The 19,031-nt window shown below is 42.5% G+C and overlaps 1 protein-coding gene across 1 annotated transcript in view; it reads left to right on the top strand.

Moving 5' to 3' along the window:
• Positions 1-19,031, top strand: part of grid2 (glutamate receptor, ionotropic, delta 2) — a 640,517-nt gene that overhangs the window by 599,195 nt on the left and 22,291 nt on the right. Inside the window, exon 14 of the mRNA XM_073819480.1 lies at positions 12,177-12,343. Coding sequence (XP_073675581.1) covers positions 12,177-12,343 — 167 coding nt within the window. The remainder of the gene's footprint in view (positions 1-12,176; positions 12,344-19,031) is intronic.

Below are 19,031 nucleotides of genomic sequence, written 5' to 3'. Positions count from 1 at the left end.
TCCAATGAAAAAGTGCTTTGGATGGAAAAGAAAGAGAGCCCACTTTATCGCTAGGGACCAATTCTCGAAACAGAATGAAGCCGACCTTAATGGAGGTCAGGCTGTTCTGTGCAAAGTCTTGCGGGCTGGCAAGATGGCCTCTGGGACCTTGAGCTCAGGCCTTTTGAAGAAGTCTCAGCAGGAAAGCCGAGGACAAAGCTGATTGGCTCTCAGTAATGTCGTCCTGGGAGATGATCACTCAGCAGGAATGTCCTCCTTCATCAAATGAAGCGGGCCTCTCTCCACACTTCCTCGGGTTCTCTAGAGCACGGATTCTGAAGCGTCTTATGCTTTTGACCTTTTGGAGTTAGAACCTGATAAAGGTTTTTTTTTTTTTTTTTTACTAAGAACTAAGATGGAGAATAAAGCCGTTTTTTCTTCTTCTATAATTAATGGAAAAATCAAGTTTTTCCTCTTAATGTTTCGGATTGGAACATGACCAGCTATATTTCATCTTGAGCACCTAAATCCAACATAGTCTCCCCTGCAACTCAAAACCAGTTAGATGAATGCTACAAATCAAAGCATGGCTATGTTTTCATCAACGTTGTGAGTTTAATTTTGAATATTGCAAAAAAAACTTGAATAAGGCAGCATTTCCATGCCATGTGTTGACGAAAACAAGATTGTAACTTCCAGTTTTAGACACCACAGATGTTTTATGTTAATTCGACAAGTCAGCTAATCATATGAGTGATTTATTCAGTCACATTACTTTTTTTAATGTGAATCTCAGAATCTCCTTTCTATCGTTTATGCACATGTAGTTGTCCCGAATAGAAACGTTTTTATGGACATATTGTATTCACATCTTGGTGTTTCTATCCTGTATTTTTAATAAGATCTCAAAATTCACATTAAAAAATATCTGGCTGGAAAGCCAGCTTGTGATGACTAGCAGGCAAACTCATTTGGAAAATATCTGAATTTATGCCTACTACACTTACACCTTAACAAACATGGGCGAAAGAAGTAAAACTATGCTGCATTTTGGGGAATATGTGTCGTGCCTTAGATAACATTGGTGCAATATCTATATATCCTTTTAGCACTCACATTTACTGCTGTTCTGGGGAAGATATAATGTTTCTCTGAGCGGTTCTTTCCAAATTAAATGTGTCTGCAATAAAGGTGCAGCAGTATTAGTGTGTACATGATTCACTTGGATAACTTGAATGAACTAGGTTTAAAAAAATAAATAAATAAAAGAAAGAAAGAAAATAACAACCTCTGTACCTCGTCAAAATATGCAGCTGTGTCCTTTTGGAAGTTATTGATTTCATAAAAGCTTTGATTCGTTTCATACTATAGGGTTTACTTCTCACCAAACATCAGAGGTATCCTGCTGTTTTTATGGAGTGTTGTCATTTCCCCAAGCCATTGAAACCATGAGAGCGTTGCGAGAACCACATTTCCGATGCAGTCGCATCCGCTGTGTTCCTTTAACTTTAACTCAGTGCCCTGTTGTTAGGAGCGAACGTTGAATATGTATGGGTGAATATGAATCTAATGAGGGCATGTGCTTGATGCATCCTTTAAAAACAATGTACTGATTAGGATGCACTGAGCATTGTTTGTTTTAGGGAAAATGGCCTGAAATAATTACCTTGGCACAATTAAAATCACAGCCTCTTTGATTGCTATGGCTGGAGGGCTGCAGGACTGTGGGACATGCTTCACTTTCCTGTCTGTAATGTGCTCCGGGTCAAGAAGTTTTTCTCTTGCTCTCACCTTTTGTGACACTTGCCCATTATAATGCAGTTGTGGCAATTTTACCAATTGCAATTGTACCACGGGCAATTTTTCCTCTGCTGTCTGAGTTGAATTGAATTAGAATCAATAGAAAAGGCCTCCGGTATAACAGAACAATCTTCATTCAGCTTCTCAATTTAATGTTCTTATGTTGTGGTGAGATCCTTTGTGATTTTTTTTGTCTTGTCTGTGTCTTTCTAAAAAAAAAAAAAAAAAAGAAAGATGAATACATACTCCTACAGAGATTTTATTTTTTTAAGAATTATGATTTTATTTTATTGACAAAAGCATCTGTCAACATATATGTATTTAATTAAAAGTGCCATAGAATGAATAACTATATTTATCTTGGCATAGTTGAATAATAACAGTTACCCCTTCAGTCGAATCACTTCGACGTTACATTGGGATCTCGCCTGAGAGACCGATCACCTCTGAGCCTTATTAAAAAGGCCAATTGAAAATTGGCGAGTGGACGTGCGCGCCGGCCACGCCCCCGTACATACGGGTATATAAGATGGCTGCGCGCACCACTCAGTCAGACTTTTGCTTTCAGAGCCGATGTGTCGAGCCTCTAAACAGCCGAGAAGAGTTCTTCAGAGTTCATGCTCCCTCCTGCTGCTGCGCTGCCATAACTAAAAGAGTGTTTCACAGAAAGAGCATTGTTTGGCAGCCGCCAGCGCGGTCCCGCGGGCGGCCGTTTTCACGGCCATATAAAGCCTTTTTGCATTCCAGCGAGCAGCCCCGGCGAGTGCATTGCCCCGCGGCGCCTCCCTGGGCAAACCGGGATCACAAAAGAGCAATTTCTAGCGGCCGTTTTAGACGTTCTTTTCAGGATGTCTTTTCGGCCGTGCGTTTCTGGGTGTGGTAGTTTCCTCTCCTCAGCGAACGGACATGAGCGCTGCCTCACGTGTTTAGGCTTTGAGCACACTGGGGTGGTGCTCATGAATGGTTCATGCGGTGAAAGCATGACCATGACCACGCTGAAGTCCCGCCGCTCGTTCGCGAGCTGGCTCCCCCCGCCTCCCTCCCGTGGTCAGCCGTTGAGCCGCCTATGCTCTTCGGCCACCGCGGTGGAGCGCGGGGGGGGACATTCAAATTACAATAGACAGCGTTCCGCCGGCTCAAAAGCCCTGCGGACCTCTCTATCTCAGCGCGGTCCCGTTGAGTTTCCGCAGCAGACGCTTCCCCGCCTGGCGGGCTGAGCGTCTCCTTCGGTGCTCCTGCAGAGGATGAGATGTCTGTCACAGCATCAGAGGGAGAGTCAGACGGTGACACATCTCTTCCCGCGGCGCGGCGCCCACCCTTGGTCGCTGCCCCCCTGGAGGTTGATGTCGAACTGCCGGCTATGCTTCTCCGGGCAGCCGGGGGGGATCGGTTTGAAGGTTCCTCAGGGGCCCGGCCGATCCTTCTAGGCTGGACGACTGGTTCCTGGGGGGGGCCCGGCGGCAGCGCCGCGCTCCCCCCCGGTCCCGTTCTGACCGGATGTGCATGAGGAGCTGACAAAATCTATGGCGCCCTATTCATTTGACGCGCTCTCCAGCTCCTCTCCCCTCGCCACTCTCCATGGCGGGGCAGCCAAGGGGTACGTGGCGGTCCCCCGGGTCGGGCGCGCCATCGCGGTGCACCTTTGCCCGCGGGCGCGGCCGCCTGGTGGGGCCCTCCGCGTCTCCCTTTTAGGGCATGTGAAATTCTTCCGCCCTCATCGGCTGGGCCTTTTCTGCGCCCCCCGACACGCTGCCCCGCACTGCAGGCCATGGCAACACTGCAAAAGTGCCAGGTGCAAGCACCTTAAGGCCTGCACGAGAGTGGTCCTGACCAGGGGGTACTTGAAGAACTCCGCGCCGCCACTGACTTCGCCCTTCGGGCTACTAGGTCGCGGCGTGTCCCCTTGGTCAGGTGATGTCCACCTGCGTGGTCCAGGAACGCCACCTATGGCTGACTCTGGCCCGGATGGCGGAGGCCGACAAAGTTCGCTTTCTCGACTCTCCCATTCCCCAGAGCGGCCTATTCGGCGACACCGTGAAGGGTTTTTGCTCAGCGGCGTCGAACGTATCGCCGGCCCCCAAAAGCCTGCGATCCTCCGCCCATCAGCATACCCCGTCGAGATGCCAGAGCAGTACGCCTCCCCGTCGTTCGGGCTGGGCATCTCCTCTGGCGCTCCAACGGTCCAGAGGCAGACGGAGGCCGTCCAACATATCCTGCCCCGCCGCGAAGTTACCATTCCGCCGCCTGGGCCCCCGCCTCCGCCTGCCCGTCGCCGAGGGCGTCCCCCCGCAGCTCCGTCCCCTGCTGAGCCACACGATCCAGGCTCGCAGCCGACGTCGAGCCGCCCGTGGGAGAGGGACGCCGCTCGCCTCTCAGGGTCCTGCGACGGAAGACCCTCGCAGGCGAGCTTCGAAGCGTCCCTGATGCGAGCACCCCCGGAGGTGGAGAGAGCTACTCTGTCGGCACTCCCGCTGGAAGCGGGACTTAGCCGGTCATTTGAAATCACAGAAAGACCCAGCCTTCTCACCTCTGGGGCCCCGGCCCCGAGTTTCCTTCCTGAGCAGCACTTCCACTCCTCGGAACCAGACTCGGGACCAGATGTCGCCAGCGCGGGAACCAGGGAAGTAGGTAAGCACTGCTTAGTGCAGTTAGACACTTCTCCAGGACGTTTATCCTTCTGGGTTTTGTCTCCTTCCCTGTCTTTCCCCAGGCTGCCCCACCACGGTCACGCCGGTCAACGTTCCCTTGATACCACTACACTGGTTGATACGGACGGTACGGCCCGGCTCCAGGCGTCCGCCCAGACTCACAGGTACCCCTTACATTCTTTATTCAGAAGCAGGTGTGCCTCTGTTCTGCCTGCGGAGGTCGCGTTCCTACTGGCGAAGGACGCGATCCAGCCTGTCTCTCCAGCCGGGACGAGGTCGGGGTTTGATAAGTGTCCTGACTTCACGTGTCCAGTTAGAGTGGTGGGTTAACATCCGCCCTGGATGGAGCTCTGTTCCGATCCCTTCTTAGGCTGTCGGCACACATGCTCACGACGACGCACATACAAGTATGTTTCCGTCTCCAGGGCTGGGTTGCAGCCATCTGCCTGAAGGGCACCCGCTGTCGCGTCTCGATCTTCCCCGGCGCACACCCCTTCGGCGGTCTGCCCCGGGGATCGAGCGCTCAGCGCGAGGTGCGTCCATTTGGCTAGTCCCTCTCCTTCCTGCCTTCTTAGGCCATGGGAGCTCCCCTGTCCCCTCTTCGGCAGACAGGTATTCGCGTCTTCAACCGTCTCTTCGACTGGTGCTTTACCAGCCCACTCGTGAGTTCCGTTGTGCGAACATTGGGACCTGGTGCCTCGGCACCCCCGCCATCTGGTTCTTCAGGCCAACCGAGGAAATTCGTTTCCTCGGTCGGGAGCCCGACTCGGTCCTCAAGACAGCCCGCCTTACTACCAAGAGCGCGCAGTCAGTGCTGTAGTTCCTGAGTCAATCAGGCACAACACAGCGGTTCTCTCAAACTGAGGCTCCTGGGGCACATGACAGCTCTAGCCGCTAAGAGCCGCTAAGCTTGTTCATGTGAGACCGCTTCAGCACGATCGAGTCCCATGATGGGCATGGCATCTCGGCCCACTCCGGACTGGCGTTTTCCCGCAGTTTGGCCGACAAGCCAGCCCGTGGCTTACCGCGGGTTGGGTTGCCATGTACGACAGAGGCTTACAGCCTCTCCATCTGCTCCCAGGGAGTACGTGGCAGATTTTGCTACTTGCCATTCACTTGAAGCAGGTAAACTCAACCGTGCAGCCTATCGGCTCTCACGGCAGTCCACCACCTGCAGGATGGCGACTCCACCCCGTGACGCAGCTAGTTTGGAGCATATCGGTAGGCCAGCCACATCCGCTCGCCCCCGATTGCTCTCATTACCAGCTGCCTCTTTCAGAGTAGCGCTGGCACTCAGCTGACCTCCGGGGCCCAAGTACGCCCTTCCCCAGCGAGCCTCCTTGCACAGACTCTGTGCAAGTCCAGGGAGGACGAGGAGTAAGTCTGTTGGTTGCGCTACAAGAATGGCCCACCCAGGCTCAGGTCTAGTAACCGTTCCCTCGCGGCAGTCCCTCCCTGTAGGGCACGGGATGACACCCAGACCTCTCCGGCCTTCGCAGGCCGTGATACAATTATCACTCAGTACCGAGCTCCCTTGACTAGGCAGGCTCGCACTGAGATGAGGTCTATTTGCTGGCTTTCCACAGAGTTACACGGTTGCAGTATGCTTCCCTTCCTGCAGGAGAGTTGAGCGCAGACTGTCCCCTCACTCTAAGTATATGCCGCTGCTTCGCCGCATATCACATGCAGTAGATGGAGCTAAGTAGGTAAGCATTCACTGGCCGTGAGGTTTCCCAGAGGTGCCCAGAACGCACCCCACACCCTCTTGGGGCCTTTCCGTCGCCTTCAGAGCCGCGGGACGCTCCAATTGAGCCACTGGCCTCAGTCGAGCTAGCATTCCTGTCATTAAGACAGCGCTCCTGACCGCCCTGGCTCCCGTTAAGAGGGCAGGAGACCTACAAGTTTTCTCTGTCAAGTAACGCCTCATACCCTCTGGGACCCCCCCGTCGCCCTTCGGGGCCGCGGGGTGCTCCTCAGGAGCCTCGGGCCTCAGTCGAGCTAGAATTTCTGTCAGTAAGACAGCACTCCTGACTGCCCCGGCTTCCTTTAAGAGGGTAAGTTACCGACAAGCTCAGGTTCCTCAGAGGTGCTTAGCACGCACCTCATACCTCGTGGGCCTCCCCGTCGCCTTTCAGGGCCGCGGGTCGCTCCGTTGGAGCCACGGGCCTCAGTCGAGCTAAAGTTCCTGTCATTAAGATAGCGCTCCTGACTGCCCTGGCTCCCATCAAGAGGGCCTACAAGCTTCTCTGCCAGCAAAGTGTGTCGAGAATTCGGGCCCGGCGTTCTCCACGTTACCGTCGAGACCCCGGCTCGGTGCCCAAGGTCCCCACCACGCCTTTCCGCGACCAGGTGGTAGACCTGCAAGCTCTGCTCTGGAGGAGGCAGACCCAGTCGTGCGATGTAGTGTCGTTAAATATGTGAGACTGAATCACTCGGCACTTCAGCCGCACCAGCAGCTTCATCTGCCTCGGGATTCGCAGAAAGGGAATGCTCCCCGAACTGAGGTTGGCTAAATGGTGGTAGATGCCCCTCCCTGTTATACCCAGGGACAGCCGTGATCCTTGGTTCATGGCACCTCACCAGCAGATGTAAAAATCGGAAGCTGCGGGCTGGGCGACACCCTACCTTCGCTTGGTTCTCCAACCTTGCGTAGAGGCCGTTCTCCCGTGTCCTAACTTAGGGACTCTCAGGCGAGCGGGAAGACCGGCTGGTGTCGGCTTGCTGCGCCATTCCCACGTGGATCCGTGCGCTATTTCCCAGTATGTTCCCTCCGGCGAACCCTGGGTCCTCCTGCCCCGCAGTCAGGGCTAGGCGCGGAGTAGTCCTGCACTGTGATCCTGCCTGGGTTTCCTTCGCCCCGCAGGTTGTGGCTTAGTTTTTTATTATTCCAGCGGAGGAGACCGCTGTTTCCCTCGTATATCCCCAAAAAACTTTTTATGGATATATTGAATTATTCTTATTCCACATGTAAAATTTCATGTGCTCCGCCCCCCCAACCCATGCTTCAGTACAACTGGCATCCCTGGAGGGGCCCCCTTATTGGGCCCCAGGGCGTTGGGAAGGTTACGTTACACTTCGCCTGCCGGCACGTATACTTGTCAGCACGTGAAGCTGTTGCGTAACGCGGCGTCAGGGTCGTGGCCTTTTCCATGGGTTTGTTCCCAATGTAACGTCGAAGTGATTCGACTGAAGGGGTAACGTCTAGGTTACGAAGGTAACCCTCGTTCCCCGAAGGAGGGAACGGAGACGTTACATTCCCCTGCCACGCCCCTGGCGTCGCGCTGACGCCGGGCTCTCCCGGCTCTTCAGCAAAAGCCTGACTGAGTGGTGCGCGCAGCCATCTTATATACCCGTATGTACGGGGGCGTGGCCGGCGCGCACGTCCACTCGCCAATTTTCAATTGGCCTTTTTAATAAGGCTCAGAGGTGATCGGTCTCTCAGGCGAGATCCCAATGTAACGTCTCCGTTCCCTCCTTCGGGGAACGAGGGTTACCTTCGTAACCTAGACGTTCTGTACATGGACATGACATACCGTGAGTTTTAAACACCATCATTCCCTCCTTCTTATATAAATCTGGTGTTTGCAAAAGACCACTGAAAAAGAGGCCTATTCCAACATAACACAGACTATGACGTTATAGTTGCGATCATTAATAGTTACGCCCCCAACATTTGCATAGCTGAATCATCATTAGTTCTGCAGGTAGGCTATTGTGAAAAAACAAAGCGAGGACAATATCGAAAATGGCAGATCACGGAAATAAATGTTATATTCCAGGTTGTGAAGGGGATATTAAGTGCAGGGATGGGTTGGTGTCTGTATTTAGAAAGGCACAGAAAACAAATAAGGCGTTCTTATAAAATAAGGCGAGCCACTAAACGGACACGGTTAGCTTTTTGCTAGCGGTAGCCTGTTACATTGCAGTACATACAATTTCATTTACCACATAAACAGAGTAAGGAGAGATGACTGCGCGGACGATGGCGAATGATTTGCAGATCCTGATCACCGCTGACAAGCATCTAAACTTGTCAAAAGTACTGCCGCTGTAGTATAATGTTACACAGAGCACATGCAATCACAAATCTTAAAAGTGGAAGTAAAAAGTTATCGTGCATTCAAAATGCCAGTTTCAATGCCCCGCATATTAATAGCGACTCGAGCTCCATAATTAAATATATATTTTCCTCCATGTGTTTCCTTCCTGTTGTGTAAGAGCTAAATGAGCCACTCTGTGAAACAGCCAATCAGAGCAGAGCTCATCATTATTATTCATGAACCTTCCAAATAAGGTAATAAAAGACCATTTCATTCTAGGGACAAATCCTAGGGTTGTAAATGGACATTTTTGGAGATTTTTTTTCACTTACCTTCTATGTAGATATCAGAGAACAATTTAAAATATTGTATCAATGCATTCTATGACACCTTTAAATATCCAATATCAACCAATACCAACAAATAAATAAAAAAAAATCTCTCTAATATTGGCCAAAAGGTGAGATAGTACTGATATATTATGCATCATTTAAAAAAAGATATTCCTGGCTCAATATTAATTAGGTAATGTAACATCCAGCGAGTAACTTATTGGACATAAGCATCTGTTAGCATCTGCTTGTTCATTCTGATATTTAACAGTATATATATATATATATATATATATATATATATAATTATTGTTATGGTTTTAAATTTAATACTATTTTTATCATTCTAAATGCTGCCAGTGATGAGACATTATTATTGTTTTATAGGGGTGTCACGATTGCTTAATTCAATTCGAGCACTGGATTATAAAAAATTGTCATTCGCAGTTTGCAAACCGAATAACCGCCAAAATGTGTGGCCATATTGGCAATACTCGGATGTAAACATCAGCATGGATTGCATGGTTAATGTACTACTGAATACATTGTTATGCTGTCCAAACCATGTTGATAAATCATACAGAGAAGGACTTTTTTATAGGGAAGAGGGCACAATATTTTGACAAACTAAAGGTAATAGGTGGTAAAGATATGTACACGCAGTATTAATTAAGATATTAGCCTAATATATTACCTACCTGACTGGAAATGATAAGAACAAACACGAATGTTGTCAAGATTCTTGCCTTGGAAATCCTGGTTCAGTTTGGCCAAACACAAGTGCCTTTTGTTTCTCAGACAATTTTTTACACTCTTCTCCTTGATTTGTTAAAACTTTTGGCAATCTGTAGTACTCAAATGTTTTTCCTGGTCTAGTTAGTACAGCCCAAAACATGACAATAACTGACTAATTTCATCAGCAATAATCAGCTAAATATGTGAGTTTCATTCAGTTCAGTGGCATTTACATTTAGTGCCGCCAATATGGCCAATTGATGATGTGTTGTGAAAACTCTCTGTTAGTTAGACCGTTTTCTAAAGCTGCATTATTTATTAAACCCATTTAAAAATCATAATAAAGCATAATACTATTGTGAATTCACAAATGCTCTGATTCAATTGAATAAATATGCAGTGCAGGTTTAATATATGCACTTTAATTATTTACATGCGTGAAGGTTGTGTACGTGCGTCTCAGAGCAGCTCTGTTCACGGTAAATGCTGATCCACAGTTATCATTTACATGCGTGGAGCATCTCAAACTCCATCTCTGCATATTGCTGTGAGTTTGGGTTTATTAAAACATTCATCTGAGAGCGCAGGGTGTGCCATTTCATCAGATTTGTAAGGTAAATCATTTATAAACCTACACAAACACAAGAGAATACATTAATATCTTCTGCAATAACTGTTCATCGTCATTTCTAAATAAAAGCTCAAACCCTCACTCTGAGTTTGTATGTTTTGATGTCAACCAATTCAAGAAATTGCAATGGCAGCAGCATTTTTTTCATAAGGAAAATGCTAAATATTTAGGGTTAAGTGGACGTTTGAATTAAATGTTGTTTAGTCAAGGATTAGATTTCTGTAAAGTGTAAAAACAATTGTCAGGTCGTTGGCGCCCTCTGCAGGCCTTCGATATAGTTCTATTGTTTAAAATACATTACAGTTTTGTTGGATAAAACCATATGATTTGCTTTTGATACTTTATTTGAACTAATTATTAATGCCTCATTGCTATTATATATGTATTTTAAGTCATTTTAAAGGCTATTGTTTGCTTAGGTCTGTTTTATTACTTTAAAAATATATTTATATATATTTATCCGATTACTTGATTGAATCCATTGATTACTCAGTTACCAAAATAATTGTTAGTGACAGTCCTAGTGTTTTTAAAGACAAATTTTTACAGTTAAATGTTTAATATCAACCAAAACCAATAAATAATAAAGTATAATGCTAATAATGGCCAGTAGCTGATATAGTATTGATATATCATGCATCTTTAAAAACAGACGCCAGCGTGGCTCATGAATATTAATTAGGTGATGTAACATACATCCAGTACCTGATTTGCTTAAAAGCAGCTAAATTGGTACTAGCCATCTAAGCGTATGCTTTTATTATGCAGCCAGGAAAATACATTTCTTAACATTGTAAGTGGCACATTTCTAAAGCTCTTTGTATATGCAGTCTAGTTTAAAACAAGCACCCAAGCATATTGAACACTTTTGAAGGGACTCGGAATGAGGGCGAGAGTTATCGGTCGAAGCCTGCGGTGCAGCTTCATATCTGTAAGCAGTGAAGTTGCATCTGCATTCGTTGCAGTGAAATGACTGCTGCTCTTATCAAAATAAGCTCTCGATGTGAGAATATTCTCAGTGTTTTCTGAAGCCAGGAGCCACTCGAAGCCTATTTTAGTGCTTTAGCAAACTGACCTGTAGTTACACGCTATGTCTGGTAAGCCGTTCGGAGTAAATAAGATGTTTACTCATTTAATAGTGAATTTCTCTGAAGGCGGTCTCTCTGATCTAGCTCTGTCCTGTTGCAGACTGTTTTGAAATGCCTGAAAATTTCATGAGCAGGCTATTAAAATGTTTCTGCCTAAAAAGCCAGCCTAAAATACCCACGCAAAAGCGTGTACATATTTTACATCAACAGTTTACCGTATCTTAGCATGAGCTCGCTTTAAAATATATCCTTGGATGTTGAACTGCAGATTGACTGGAGTTGAAAAAAAAAAAGAGAAAGCTCTCTGGTTTTCATTAAAGCACATTGATTTTTTTTATGCAAGGCTTTCGTAACCTTGAAATGTTCTCTCAGAGGATAGAGGCCATCTTTCACTTGACTTGTTCAAGGATGTCTTTTTTGTCTGTAGATGTGAATAAACAGGCCTTTTTTAGAATGAAATTCTTTCAACGAGCTTAAGAGAAAAGTCTGAGAGCCGTTCAAATGTTCATTTTTCACTCAAAGAGGAAGTATTTAGTATTTAGTATCTAGTATTTAGAGATCCCTATTGTAGCCAGGGTCTTTTCCGCTTAACTTGTTATGGTAGAAATCAAATTTAGAAATGGCAAATTCGCAGAGAAAGTTCGAAGATGTAAAACGTCCTTGTGTGGCCATACTTAATAAACAATTAATTGTAAAAGAGTAGCGAGGGCCATCTGGGATGTTATTTAATTCAGCTTTATTTAGGCTAGCCACTTTTGCTAATAAGTCTAGCACCTGGTCGCATTATTTATGGACAGTTTGTTCCACCCGATTTGGTTTTGAATTCGTCCTCTGTTTTTCTTTGTGCGTGATTTCAATCGCGTGTCTCATAACTCTCCTGTTCTTTTGTGTACATATTTGTGTCTTTTTTCTCACCCTCTTAGGTGAAGTACGGACGTTTTGCATTTGTGTGGGATGCAGCTGTGCTGGAGTATGTGGCCATTAATGACGAGGACTGCTCGCTCTACACCGTGAGCAACAACGTGGCTGACAGGGGCTACGGCATCGCGATGCAACATGGCAGTCCCTACAGGGACATCTTCTCTCAGAGGTACTGTATGATGAGACTCTTATTATCCATATGTAGCCAGTCGTCCCTGCTGTTATACATGAAGTGATTTCTCAAAGGAAATTTCGATTTAACTTCAATTCTGAGTTTGTGATTTAAAATCAGTTTCTCAAATAGGGGAGACTAGGAATGAATGTAATATGAGCTCAGTTGTAACAGTAATTTTAACCACTTAGAATGTAGATTATAGGGATGAAATCAATATTAAACATGAGTGCCACCCTTAGTGGCAATAGTAAGTACAAAAACTATTTTAGGTAGAATTTGGTCAGGATAATAGATATTAAACGACAGAATTGATATCTTCTGATTCTCTTGTTTGGTTTAAAATTTTACACTTATTTAAAACTTTCATGTAAATGTAAGAACAAAACTAGAAATATCATCTCTTAGCAAATAGAGAGGGTTGTAGAACAAAATAGGACAAATGTTTCATGTGTTTGTTCATTAATATTTTTCAAATACTTAGATAAAAACAACTCAACGCTGGGTGAAATATGGACAAAGCCAGCAAATGAGTTGTTTTGTCCCAGCGGTTGGGTTAAATGTTTAAATGTTGCTTAAAAATGACTATATTTCTTGCTTAAAATTACCCCAAAATAGATTGGAAATTACATTTATTAATATGTTCAATAAATTAACATTTTTTAAAAAGTTGAATAAATAATAATAATTAACAATAAACATTTTTTAAATGGCTTATTATTAAATGTTCACCGTTTGATTATTGCTGATGCCTCTAGTAATTATGTGTCTGCTTTTTTATTTAAAACCTAGTCATTTTTTTTTTAATTCAGCTTTGAATACATTTTTAAATATATTCAAATAAAAAAACTGTAGTAAAAATATTTAACTGTTTTTGCTGTACTTTGGATCAAATAAATGCAGGCTTGGTGAGCAAAAGTGACCTTAAAAAACTATTTAAAAAAATCTTACTGTCCAAAAACTTTTGACTGGTAGCGTATTCAAATATTTTAAGCTTATTCTGAAATTACTTTAATTTGTAACAGACAAATATGAGAAAATTCTGATAAAGTTTAAGATAAACTGCACAAAAAAAATACTTAAAAAAGTGTTACAACTATCCATAGTCTCCTCTGTTAGAATTCATTAAGTATTGGTCTTGCGTCTGTGATTTTAAAAACACTTCTCTGTTGGGCCTCACAATTTCTTTTTATTAATTTTAGTCCGAGCAGTGTGTTGCCTGAAATCTACTAAAGGTGTGCAGCCCTTATTAAAGTAAACAGGCTATTAATTGACTAGCAGTGTGTTGCCTGAAATCTACTAAAGGTGTGCAGCCCTTATTAAAGTAAACAGGCTATTAATTGACTAGCACATTTAATTTTTCCCCCCGTCATTGTTGTGGTCTTGGACAGCCATCAACTTTAATTTTAATAGAGCAATTTAAAAAGTTTTCCTGTGGTTTGTGAAACAATGGAGAGGAAATTGCACAGCAGAATTATGAGAGAGTGTTTTATAAAAGGCTTTCAAATTTAGCCAGTCAATTGAGCTCAATTCTTCAAGTGAAAAGACAAACTCTTTCACCTCACCTAAGAGGCAGTACTTCTGCAAAGTAAATACAGCACCAATGGAGATCAAACGTATCAACATATGATTCCCAATGGCAGGAACATGTTTTTCCGCTCCGCTGCTAGAATACGGCGAGCTGAATAGAGATCCACGTCATGTTAAATCGCTCACTCTGGGTGAAATTGCTATATTGAAATACCAGTATAGTGACAGACTGAGAAAAATATGATAGCATGGTTTGATGGTCCTATTGTTGGGGTAAAAGTCGATACATGCTCTGCGTTTACTTATCACTAGGAGTCTAAAGAGAGAACATGCTAGTGCAGCTGAACACATAGTACGCTGCCGTAGTGCATGAGTAAAGCAGCCCACAGAGGAAAGAAAAGAGAGGAAAACTTGACTAAACACTGAAATGATAATAAGGTACCAAAAGGAATATGCATAGAAACCGTGCTGTAACGAAAGTGCATCATAATCACTTACATTGTCCTCTAGGCAGAGTTGTTCTCTGTAAAATCCTTGGATTTTCAAGAGCTTTTACTGTTCCAAATCACAGATCACCATCTTCCATCTGTTTTTTTTTCATGGGATGCATGTGTTTACTCCACAGGAAGCACAGATGCACCTGAAATCTCATAAAAACTCTTGACAACTTGTCAAATTATCTAGATGTGAATAATCTGTGTATAAATTACATATAATTCTCTGAACATTTCCATTTTCCACATTTCCAAGAAAACTGGCATATTTAAAGCAAACTGCTTTATTCTAGATGGATATATTTGCAGAATTCTGACTTCCCACCCATAGAGTGCCACTGAAGTTCTTCAGTTTGAGTTTATAGCAGCCACCTCAACCATAGATTTTATTTATAGAAGAAAGATTGATGTTGATTGACCAAGAGGCTATAAACACTGCATTTTTGGTTTCAGTCTGGATGCTGTGGTTTAGGGGAAGTCTATGAGAGCAGCATGAGTGTTATTTTTATTGGATAAACTACAGTTTGTAATAGAGCTGCACGATATATCGAAATAAAATCGATATCGCAATATGGCTTAGTGCTCATGATACGGTGCTCAGCGTCTCACAGCAGCTCAGTTCATTTATTGTGAACCAAGCCATTCTGAGTCACAGAAACACTGTATTTTTGATGGTTTATTTAAGGATTTTTATATGTATATTTATATATTTTACTTTTAAATATTAATTATTTAATTAAATATATTATGTATTTAATTTAAATATTAATATTTAATTTGACTGTATTATTACAAAGTTTTTTTTCTATTGAATAATGTATTTGTATACAAAATGTATAATTATTATTTTGTAGTCGTATTATAGTGGGATATTTGCCCAAAAAATGAAAATTCTGTCATTAATTACGCAACCTAATGTTGTTTCAAACCCGTAAGACCTTTGTTCATGTTCAGAATACAAATTACGATATTTTTAATGAAATCCGAGAGCTTTCTAAGCCTGCATAGACAGCAACGCAACTACCATGTTCAAGGCTCAGAAAGGAAGTAAAGACATTGTTCAAATAGCGCACAAAAAGTATTCTCATAGTTTTATAACATTACGGTTGAACCACTGACCTTTCTGGGTCTTAAACATGACAGTTGCACGATTAAAATATTCAAATATATTAAAAATATCTTAATTTGTGTTTCAAAGATGAACAAGATCTTACGGTTTTGGAAAGACATGAGGGTGAGTAATTGGGTAATTATTCTTTCCCTAGCCTTTACAGAAATATTACACTTGTTAAAATTAAACAATATGTTATTTGAACAATTACACCTTCTTGAGCCATCAATGTGGCAATATTTGTTTTTTTAATTAATTATATAGAATTCCAAGCACCACAAAACTGCTCCTCCCCACAGCCATGTAACAGAGGGAAAGTGCTTTATTTTGAGCTCAAAAAGTTTTTTCTATCATTCAAAATACAGTAATGTAGTCATAACTATCAAATACATCATACAAATGGCATAAAAAAAACTAAATGCTGAAAAAATATGAAAAAAGGTATGTGGTCTTTAAACAAATCCACAAAACAGATTAAAAAAAAAAACATTAAAGGTGCCATAGAATGGGAAACTGTATTTACCTTGGCATAGTTGAATAATAACAGTTCTGTACATAGACATGACATACAGTGAGTCTCAAACACCATTGTTTCCTCCTTCTTATATAAATCTGGTGTTTGCAAAAGACCACTGAAAAATAGGCTAATCCTAACATAACAACGACTATGGTGTAATAGTCTCAGGATCATTAATAGTTACGCCCCCAATATCTGCAGCTAGGCTATTGTGAAAAAAAAACAAAAACAAAGCGAGGACAATAGCTAAAATGGCAGATCACAGGAATAAATGTATATGTAAGTGCAGGGATGGGTTGGTGTCTGTACTCAGAAAGGCAAGGAAAACAAATAAGGCGTTCTAATAAAATAAGGCGAGACACTAAAGGGACACGGTTAGCTTCTTGTTAGTGTTAGCCTGTTACATTGCAGTACATAAGATTTCACTTACCACATAAACAGTAAGGAGAGAGGGCTGCGCAGACAATGGCGAGTGATTTACAGATCCTGAGCATCACTAACAAGCATCTAAACTTATAAAATATGTGGTAAGTACTGCCGCTGTAGTATAACGTTACACAGAGCAAGTGCGATCACAAAAGCGAAAGTAAAATGACCGTGCATTCAAAACGGCCGTTTCAATGACCCGCATATTAATAGCGGCTCGGGCTCCATGATTAAATATATATTTTCCTCCACGTGCGAGCTACTGAAATGTGCGAGCTACTGAAATGAAACTCTGTGAAACAGCCAATCAGAGCAGAACTCATCATTATTATTCATGAACCTTCCAAATAAGGTAACAGAGCATTTCATTCTAGGGACAAATCCTAGGGTTGTAAATAGACTTGTAAAACCATTTCTTGAGAATTTTCGCCCTTTTCTATGCCATATACCTTCTATGTAGATATCAGAGAACAATTTAAAATATTGTATCAATGCATTCTATGGCACCTTTAAGCTGTCAATAATGTGTATTCATCAAGTCAAAAGTTAATATAATAATGTGGTCTAAGTTTAAATGTTATTTTAAGACATACTGCCGTACCAAAAGTGGACATTTCTGTAGAATGACCCAATTAACTGAATTTTAATTTTTGGATGAACTATCTATTTAAATAGGCCAAAAACAAAACTAATGTTTGTTTTTCCAAATCATTCAGACCTAAACTAATGGTTTACAAAAAAATGACAGCGAAAAAGTAATTTTTCAGCTTTTTAAAATTATTTTCAGCTGCTCTCCCATACAAATGTACCCTCAGTCATTCTACAACGATTAATTACTTTTTTATTTTGTCATATCTCAATATATTGCAATGCTATTTCTTTCCAATATCATGCAGCCAGAATTTGCATGGCATTTCAAACAGAATATTTTTGAGCAGTGCTTATGGAGTGGTAACACATTTAGTTTAGCATTTATAATTAGTTTTCTTGCATATTTCTATTTGTAAATATTGTAGAAACACATTTCTCACCTTGGCCAATTGATTTATTTAGGGGTATTTTGAGAAGCAGCTTTTAAGAGTAATATTTTGCCATTTGATAAATGACAACTTCCCTGTGTGCATACGTGTTCGTGTGTAAATGTATAGATTGATGTAGTCTGCCACCAATCCAAAAATACCAGGGAGTTTATTGTTTATTGAGTACATGTGGTTTATAATCTGGCATGTATGGGCAATTGCAAAATCAGTATTTCTTAGGTTGAGCTCTGAATTACATATTATTGATTGGTGTGTTGGTTGACACTGGAGGCATGTGAAAGAAAGAGAGATAAAGGGTGTGAAATAAAGAACAACAGCGGGGGTATTTTAGGTGTTAGTACAGAGAGTGCTCTGTTTCAGTATACATTTGTGTCTATATGTGCAGTTTTGTTATTATAATCTATTTTAAATTCATATTGATTTATTGGTTAGATTTAAGGATATGAACAATGGGTATAAAATATCATAGAGGAGCCAAAAAAAGAGATTTTAATTGGGACTTGTTTAGAACCAGTTAACAACCACTTTAGCATCACGGCAGTGCATTATGTGTATGCTACCACTACTCACATTTCCATCATGAACTCTATAAATCTAGTTGCATCTTGTTGTTTTCATCAGCTGGGTTATTAGAAGAGTGAAGACTGAGAGTGAAGACCAATTACCCTATTAAAAATGGCACACTCTAGAGCGATCGCCGCTTATACCTGACATTTGCAGCCCACAGTGCCAGTCAATTTCCAGGACAGATGTGAGCTTGCTTATACTCCTCAGGGCAGATACCCATGTCAGCCTGGTTATGGCCACATGTCGCCTGTTTACACAAAGTCAGTCCCTTAGCAAATGGTGCTGGGAACACATGACATTTTGGACTCATTGTCCAGCTGATAGAAATCATTAGAATGGAGCTGCACTACACTTCTGCCATTAAAAGCGCTGAGCTTGGTAAATAAATACACTGTTAACACTGCAGATTTCTACCGCATGAGCGCTTCAACATAAACGGAGCCAGGAGAATTGAACACATCCCATATCCCATACTATTACACCTTTAATTAGTCTAATTATCGACTAATTGAAGTGAATTTTCCCTAAGCTTAAAGGAATATTCCGGGTTCAGTACTAGTTAAGCTTAATTGACAGCATTTGTGGCATAATGTTCACAGAGCTGGATAGTAACCTGGATTACGTAATCAGATTCAATTAGAAATCAAGTACATGTAATTAGAGTATATTACATCTTATAATGCACATAATCAGATTACAGTTACCCTTTTATGGGTTACTTGATTACATATTAAATACATTACATTTTACGTTATTACATTATTCACACAATTGCAGTTAATTATTATTTATTGATTCTGAAAGACTTTGAGCATGTAATGTCATTTTTTTTATGTTTATTAATGTTTGTTTATGAAATGAGGGATTCCTAAACATCTTTGTCAACCAAACCCATTTGATATGAAATATTTATTTGAAATATTGTTGAGCATAGTGTTTGCAGTTCTCTGGTGTTGATTAATGGTCACATTGACATGACATTATTAGGTTTTTATCAATT

Source organism: Garra rufa, chromosome 15, assembly GCF_049309525.1.
Source record: "Garra rufa chromosome 15, GarRuf1.0, whole genome shotgun sequence".
In the NCBI taxonomy this organism is placed as follows: Eukaryota; Metazoa; Chordata; class Actinopteri; order Cypriniformes; family Cyprinidae; genus Garra; species Garra rufa.
This window is presented reverse-complemented; position numbering and strand designations above follow the sequence as displayed.